The following is a 9,103-nucleotide window of genomic DNA, read 5'->3' as shown; positions in this document are numbered from 1 at the left end:
AAATAAAAAAATTAACAACCCCAGTTTTTCAATTAAAGTCATCACATGTCGCAACACGATTGACATGTGGCGAAAAATGATAAAAATAAAATTAATAAAATTATAGAAAAATTATAAAATGCTTCTTTTGGTATGATAATTTTATATTTTTTACTTAAATTTATATTTCTTTACATTTTGTATAATTTTCTTATGACTTTATAAAATTTTATAATTTTTATATTTCTATATATTTTATAATTTTTACGATTTTTATAAAATTTTACGATTTTATATTTTTCTAATTTTAATAAATTTTAATATTTTAATTTTTATTAAAATTTAATAATATTTATAGCTTTTATAGCTTTTAATTTTTATAATTTTTAATAAATGCAGGTTGCTTTTCTTGAAAAAGTTTGAGGGTCTTTTAGATGCATTTTAAAAGTTCAAGTACCCAATTGAGTGCAAAAAAAGTAGGGGCTTAATTGCTTTTTTTTTTTTTTTTAAAAAGAAGGTTTGAGGGTCCTTTTGATGTATTTTGAAAGTTCAAGTACCCAAATGAGTGAAAAAATAAAGCAGGAGCTTAATTGCTTATTTTGAAAAAGTTTGAGGGCTTTTTGCATCCTTAAGCCTTAAATTTAAATCTAAAAATTGAAGGTAAAGTACAACAAACCCTTATATTTCATTTTGATTGCATTTTAATTCTGTTATTAAAAAAATAGGTAAATTAATCTTTGTATATTAGATGAGTGAGCAAAACAGTCCCTTCGTTAAAATTGCCACATTACGTATTTGTTTCGGTATTTATATATAAGGTATAATAACAAATTTAAACCTTAACATTTACACATTTATTCAATTTGACCACTACTCTTTTATTGGAAGTAAATTAGAAAAGTTGAAATTAATAAAGGTGAAGGTAAAAAAGGCTTTAGAAACAAATTTTTAAATAAAATCAATTAAACCCTTTTAAAATTTATAAATTTATTATAAAAGGTTTTAAAATTTTAAAATTTTAAAATTTTTATTAAAAATGACAATACTCACCAAATAAAAGAGTAGGAGTCAATTTTTTTAAAATCTTATAACCATTAGATTTTAATAGGCCAAGATTGATATTTCTTAATAAAAATTTATATTTTATAATTTATAATTTTATAATTTTTTATAAATTTTGTTTATGATTTTTAAAATAATTTTAAATTTTAAAAGGGTTTAATTGATTTTTTTACTAAGATTTTTGACCCTTTAGCTTTATTAGTTTTAAAATTCTTCATTTACTTTCAATAAAAGAGTAAGGGTCAAATTAAATGAATGAGTAAAAGTTGATAGCTAAATTTCTTATTATGTCTTATATAAAATATTGAATTTTAACGAAAGAGTTGTTTTGCTCACTCATTTAATGTAAAAGGCTAATTTGTCCATTTCTTCAATGAAAATACTGAAATTCAATCCAAAATATAGTAAAAGGGTTTTGTGGTGCTTTTATCGAAATTGAATTAGTTAATTATTTGGTATGTTACTATAAGAAAAATAGTAATTTCATTAATATGAAACCAAATTACAATTTAAAACTTAGTGGGGCTAACCAAGTTATAATCATGCTAATAATCTCTTGATCCCAAACAATCCCATTTCCTTCCCTAATTATATATATAAAAGAAAATAAAACAAAACTTATAATCACAATAATCAACTGAATTTAATTGCAAACAGAAAAGATAACAAACCAAATTAAAAATAGCATTTGGAAAAGATGCTATATAGGAAGGACCTACGCAAACATATGTTGGTTGTTTTTTGTTTTATATTTTGAGATTATATAAGAATGGTAATTTTGATCTCTATATTTCGTTTAAATTTAAGATTTAATCTTTATACTTTGATTTTGACATCACGGAATTTTTAAAATTATTAATACAATTAGAATCTAATATATATTACAAAGCTCGTAAGTATTTAATGTGTTCATACTAAAAACTTTGACATGTGACAAGAAAAAACATAAGCATTTGTGGAGAGAAAATTACAACATCAACCCTTCCAACTTTTTATATAATTTTAATGGTGTTATGCAAGTTATATTTTTATAATAAATCCTTCCAATTTATTTATGTTTAATAGTTAAATAAGCCGTTTTAAAAAAAACTGTTTTTTTTACGTTTATTGCTATTTTACAAATTAAATATATTATTAAAATTTAAATAGATATTTAAAATTATAAATAATGTTACAATAAATTATTTAGTGGTCATAATATTTATATTCTAGAAATAATTTTATATTTAAATTCACTCTAACATCAATTATCATATTTTAAAATATTACTAATGAAACGTTAGAAAATTTATGAAAATTTTAAGAAAAATTTAATTTAATTAATACATATAATTACGGGAGCCATAAGGCCTTGATTACATGCATTTTTTTTACTTGAATTTCGACTTTAATCCTCAGAATTTTTAAGTTAAATTTTAATGTGGATTTCTATACTCCACTTAAATTTGAGATTTAATCTTTATGACATGTTTTGACACTCAACTTTTATTATGTCATTAATTAATTTAAATATGAATTTTAAAATTGTTAATACATTTAAGATTATCCTATTATTTATATGTATGGTCTTCTTTACATGACGCATGTTCATTACTTTTTCTTTTCTTTTTACTTGATAAGATAGTGACTAACTTCAATTCTATGCCCTCTACTTTTTGGATTATATAAGAATGGTTAAATTTTAATTTTGATCTTTATACTTCCCTTGAATTTAAAATTAGTCATTATCCTAAACTTTTATAATGCCATTAGTTCTGATTAAAATATTTTTACTTGATAAGATAATGGCTAATTTCAATTCTAATCTCTACCTTTTAGATTATATAAAAATAGTTAAATTTTAGTTTTAATCCCAATACTTCATTCAAATTTGAAATCTAATCTTTGTACTTTAAGGCATAATTTGACACATTAACTTTTATAATGTTATTAGTTAGCATAAACATTTTATTCTAATTAAGACGTTGATGTGCTTTTTAAAAATTATTAATACCGTTAAAATTCTTTATTAAATTCAAGCCTATTACCATCAAAAATAGAAGGACTAAATTTATAAAAATAAATATTTAAAAATTAAAATTTCAAATCTACGAAGAGTACAAAACTTTAAACATATTATAACCTTCAATATTTAGTCTATAAATAGTCAAAAATAAATGATTTATCCAACGCGTGTGTGGGTGGGAACCATACTAATAATTAATTTTTTAGTATAATTTAAAAATATACATTTAACCAATTGTTTTTATTTTTGATTAATCAATTTGGTACATTCATTTCAATTAGTTATATAAACAAATGTATTTCAAAATCCAATTGATAGAATCGAAGGATCACAAGACATGCATCTTCCAACTTAATTAGTGGTGGTTTAATAAAGGATTTTTTTTAGAAATAAGAGGTTTAGAAAATTAAAATTGATGCCTTAAGGATATTTCATGAATTTGGGTATTCCCAAGATTCAACAAGCTCTTCTATTAACTGGTAGGAAAACTGAGAGCAAAGAAGAACGAAACAATTAATATTTAGCTAAATATGTAGAAGGGGGCTTTTTAAGAGAATAGAGGATGTTTGGAAGAGAATGTAAAGAAAATTGATTTCGGTTTCTAAACGCTATTGATGCAGTTGTGAACCAACTAAAAATTTGACTAAGGCAAGTGCACCTATCAATTAATAGTATAGCTACGGTGAGCAAATATATCATTCCCACTGAATCTGAAAGTATTAGTAATTATTATCTTTCTATTATTTAATCGATAAATTAGAGTGATTGATTAAAACTAAAATTAACTAAATTAATTAACTACGAACGCGACAAAGAACAAATCATGAAAATAACCGATTAACAACCAAGAAGCAAAGCAATACCCAGGAAAGAATTCACCTAGATTTCATCTGTCATTATCAATCTAAATTACACAATTTCTTTACTTAGTATATTGATCCGTAGAAATCCCTAAATCATGCTAATATCTATTTCAAGAGTAAGAGTAACTGACTCTAGGTTGATTAATTGAAATTCCTTTATAATTAAAACCCCTATTATCGCATTAACTCAATTTATGGACTCCCCTATTAGATTTGACTTTAATCTGGTAGATTTATGTTGTCCTATTTTTAGGATTCATGCAACTCCACTCAATTACGCAAGATCTACTATTAAACAGGGCCTATTCCTCATCTGATTTAAGCAAATCAAACATGGATCAATAATCTAAAAATATCAAACCAAGGATGAAACACACATAAGTAAGAACAAGATCTAAGTATTTATTGCGTAAATAAAAATCAAACGATAGAATTCATCATAGGGTTTATCTCCCCTAGGTATTTAGAAAATTAGTTCATGCAAATAAAAACATCCAAGATACAGTATAACCATAAGAAACAAAGATACTCATGATGGCTTCCTAAGAAATCAATTGGGAGTCTTCAATCTTGATAGAAATTTGCTTCAGAATCGACTTCAATGCTTTTTTCGAGTTGTTTTCTTGAGTATTCTATGATGACTCTCTCCTATGTTCTTATTTTTATCATATATGCGTCTTAAAATGCTCGAAAAACCTAAAAATCGTGTTTTTTATTGTTTAGTGTGTAATTTCGCTAAATCGACACGGCCTGCCACATAGTCGTGTGGCAGCCTATGTGGTTAGGCCTTGTGGAAGGGGCCAGCCCGTGTGGCTCTTGTACCTTGCTTAATTTTTTTGGTTTTAGCTCATTTTTTACTCCTTTTGCTCCCAAATGCTCTTCTAAGTATAAAACATGAATTTAAAGGATTAGGAGCATAAAAATCACCATTAACATCGAATAATCACCCAAAAATGCATTAAGAATGAGACTAAAACATGTTACATTTAGCACCTATCAAATATCCCACACTTACGTTTTCTTATCCTCAAGCAAAATCCTTAACCTACATTCAAGTTAACTTCCCTTAATTAATTGTTCTCACTGATAATGTCTTAAGATAATTTTCAGATAATCATGCAATGGAAATTTACATTAAAATGGGTTAAGGATATGGAAAATGTCAGAAAAATTGGTTATAAACGAGAACCGAGTTGATAATTTGCTAAACTAGAAAAAATCAAATGTTAAATTAAAATAATTTGCATCAACAAGAAATAAAGAATAAAATGAGCTTTTCAACACAATATGAAGCTAACGATTCAAGTTCAATCACATTTTATTATTATTATTATTTTTTATGTTTTTTAAGAACAAAGTAAAATTCAGCAATGCAAATGATGAAACATAGTTAGACAACTAACCAAATCAAATCTCGACAAAAAAGGAGTTAATAAAAGGGATAATTTACAACATAGATATGGGTTATGGGTTGACATAAATGGGTAATAGAAAAAAATGTGTTAGGAACAACGGGGTTTACTAAGGGTTAATACAACATGTAAGCTGTTTAAAGGTTAGGTGGGTTAAATCCTAAGTGCCTCTATCATCTTCGTATACCAAATCAATAATATGGTCTCGACATGTATAACCAAAACAAGTTCTAGAATAACAAATCAAGTCGACATACTCACAACCAAAAATAAAATGAGCACGAATAAATATATGCTCTATAGGTTCAAAAGTTCAAAAAAATTATGGTTTTGATGTCAAACTCTCAAATTTAAAATTTTAAAATAATTCTTCAATTCAAGGAGACAACCTAAAATAATAATTTCTGAAAAACAACTTATCATGCATGACTCTATCGTGTCTTAAAGTATAAATCAAACAATGCACAAAAACCCACAAATTATTCCAAAACAAAATCAATACAAACTCCAAATTAAAAAAAAAAAACTTCCATGATAGGTGTGACAAAATTACTTAAACACAAACAACAATTCAGGGATTTTATCGCATAAAAATATAAACAACCTCCTCACACTTAACATGTACATTGTCCTCAATGTACAAACAGATAGAAACAAAATAAGTATAATATTATAAGAGAGGGAGAAAACTGAAATTGCCCTAAATTTGGATGATTTCGTCAGAATAGTGAAAATCAAAATTGTAAGCGAATCTAAATAAAGTACATGTTTTCGAGCAAACTAATAAGAAAATAGACAAATATGAATAAGATAAAGAGATGACAAAATAGAAAAGTAGCCATCAAAACAATAAAAGTACAGTGCATAATAAAATAAAATAAAAACAACTAACTATAAAAAAAAATAAAACATAAAACTAAATGAAATCACTTTAGTTGAGTAGGAAGGAAATAAAAGAGGGAAAAAAAAACAAAACAAAAACAAAACAAAACAAAAAAACTAGCTTTAAAAAGGATACATGGCTATGTGCAAGGCGATGTGGGCCACATTTCCAAATTTTTGTAACTTTTTCTTAGACTTTCCAAATGATTTCAATTTAGTCCTGATTTGTTTCTAAGGTATTTCTAGGGCCTTGAGGGTTGCATTTAGGGAGGATATGTATGTGAATGATTGGTTTATAATATGTTTATGATCATGTATGAAATATTGTTGAAATGTTTTTGATTGTATGGTAATGCTCCGTAACCCTAATCTGGTGACAGATACAGGTTAGGGGTGTTGCACAGTACATGAGAGGCCTAACTTAGCCCTTGTGTGAACACAATGGGCTACAACCCTAGTAATATTATCAAGGGTGTGCCACCCCTCCTTACTTTAGTTAGACTGGGAGTGTATTTTATATTTAAATAATATTATTTATCAAAGGCTTGTTAAAATAGGATTCTTGTACCTCTCCCTGTAAATAGAGAGCATCAGTTAACCTAAAAACACACTTCATATATTATTAGAGTTATTTTTATTCTACCAGCAAATAGTGGCAATATATTTACTTAAAATAATTTCTATTTTCTGAGAAATATGGTTTGTACCGATTTTTATAAAGAGAACTTACTTTCCTACTGAAAGTAAGTAGATCGTTTTCTTTTCTATAATTTGGTTCATGTTGCTTGAGCCCACATTTGGTGTAATTCGTGGTATGAGGATAACAGAGAAGGTCGTTCTGTTGAAAGTTAAGATCGACTAAATTCATCTCACACAAAGCACAAATATTATTTCAATTAGAGTTTATTACTATAAATATCACAAGAGGGCTCGGTTTTGAAAATTTTTAAAACTTCTATTATAACTGTAAAAAATTGTTTTCTTAATCCATTTTTCAACACATGTTTCTTCCAACTTAATTGGTTGATATTTAATAAAGGATTTGTTAGAAATTGGATTTTTAGAAAAATAAAATTGTTGCTTGAGGCGTGAATATCACTGTCATTAAAGATATTTCATGGATATGCATATCCTCCAAGATTCAACAAACACTTCTGTTAACTGGTAGGAAAACAGGGAACAAGAAGAATGAAGAAAGTGAATACTCAACTAAAAACGTAGAATGAAACTTTTAGAGAGAGCAAAGGATGTTTGGAAGAGTACGTAAAGTATATCTACAGGAAAATATTTGATATATTGGGAAAATAAAGTATTTGCTGATTCTATATAATATTTGTTGAGAAAAGTAAAATACGTATTAGGCTAAAATATCCACAAGCTAATCGGTCTAGACATTTTGCGTCGCCCACGTCACACAAAGCAAGGTTTCAAGATTAGTCATTCAATAATCTCTAAAGTGAGTTCTCAAATGTATACATATCTCACACTTGGTATTTAACCAATGTGGGATCTAGGCTTTTCTTTTCCTCAACAAATATTCACAAGTGGCTTACTTTGAGCATCAATTTCTCATTCATCACTCAACCTTTTTAAGCATATGATATACCGTTCCATTTTGAGCATATGATATACCGTTGTAAAGGTATTATGGAGTAGAATATAAAACTATAATTTTATGATTCAACTCTTCATCTTTACCAATCGAGAATATGCCTCAAAGTTTCTAAAAAAATTAGATATTTTGATAGATGTACTTGAATAATGTGGAATTTGTGTAGTTCTTCCAAGAGTATTTTGGTGTCAATATTGAAATCATCTCAAAGATGGCTTAAACTTCTCCTCGATCCCTATTGAAATTTACTTAAAACAAACCTCTAGTAGCTCTCCAGGGTTGGGCTTCTGCTAAAATAATCCCTTTGTAGTACTGATTACGTAGACTAATTAATCCTACAAACCAAATGGCTTGGCCATTCTCCTCCCACCTCACAACCTAAATTAAGTTCTTCCAGACACTTCAATGGCAATTAATCCTACAAATTAGTACATTAATGCATGTTAATTAAATCAACACTAAATGCTTTGATTAATTTAAATAAGACCCAACCTTCTTTCTAGGAGTTTAAAATAAGACCCAGAAATTCCCATTTTAACAAACAAACTTTGAGCTTAAAATGCCATCATCAGTTACCGAGACTCACGGAGCAAATGCCGAGACTTACAGTGGAGAAGATGTTTGCAAGCAAAAATTTTTGGAGCTGCTTGAGGAAATATCTTTGCCCAAGGGCATCGAACCTGTTGAAATAATAGAGTTCGGTCGAAATCGATCAACTGGGCTTGTGTGGATGAAGCTGAAGAACAAGAAAGAGCACAAATTTAAGCGGATTAATAAGGTAGTATCTTACAATAGAGAGATCAACTTTTTTATAGACAATGGCGGTATTAAGAAACTCACAGGAATTAAGTGCAAGGAGTTGTTTATTTGGATCACCATCTCCGGCATGTTTATCGAAGATCCTTCCTCTGGAAAGATTTCCTTTACCATTCCCAGTGGCTTGAAAGCCCATTTCCCTATTTCGGCCTTTGAGTTGGAAGAAGACGACAACAAAAAATAGGAAGAATCGATCAAAACATGTAAACCTAAGATTCTTATGATGTTGTGGGTTTGGTTTACTTGTAGTTGCTAAAAGTTCCTAAGAAGATTCTAGGATTGCTGGAGTATATTTGTGCTCCATGTCAAACCATAGATGATGAAGCATTTATATTTTGTTTTTATTAATTCTAATGCTTACAGATAATGAAACCTGGTTTTGCAGATCCACAAGCTTCTTTGATCTCTCTTTGGTTTCAGGAAAATAATGGAAATAAGTGCGAACGATATCTTAATTCGTAAACCCATATTT

At 27.6% G+C, this 9,103-nt stretch overlaps 1 protein-coding gene across 1 annotated transcript; it reads left to right on the top strand.

Annotated features, from left to right (window-relative positions):
- The first annotated feature begins 8,374 nt into the window (after window positions 1-8,374).
- On the top strand, window positions 8,375-8,815 carry LOC128041747 (uncharacterized). Its single transcript, XM_052632056.1, has one exon. It carries the CDS (start codon window positions 8,375-8,377, stop codon window positions 8,813-8,815), a length of 441 nt encoding a protein of 146 aa, XP_052488016.1.
- The last annotated feature ends 288 nt before the right edge of the window (window positions 8,816-9,103 follow it).

Source organism: Gossypium raimondii, chromosome 6 (genome assembly GCF_025698545.1).
Source record: "Gossypium raimondii isolate GPD5lz chromosome 6, ASM2569854v1, whole genome shotgun sequence".
Classification (NCBI taxonomy): Eukaryota; Viridiplantae; Streptophyta; class Magnoliopsida; order Malvales; family Malvaceae; genus Gossypium; species Gossypium raimondii.
Note: the sequence above shows the minus strand (reverse complement) of the source record. Positions and strands in the feature narration are given on the sequence as shown.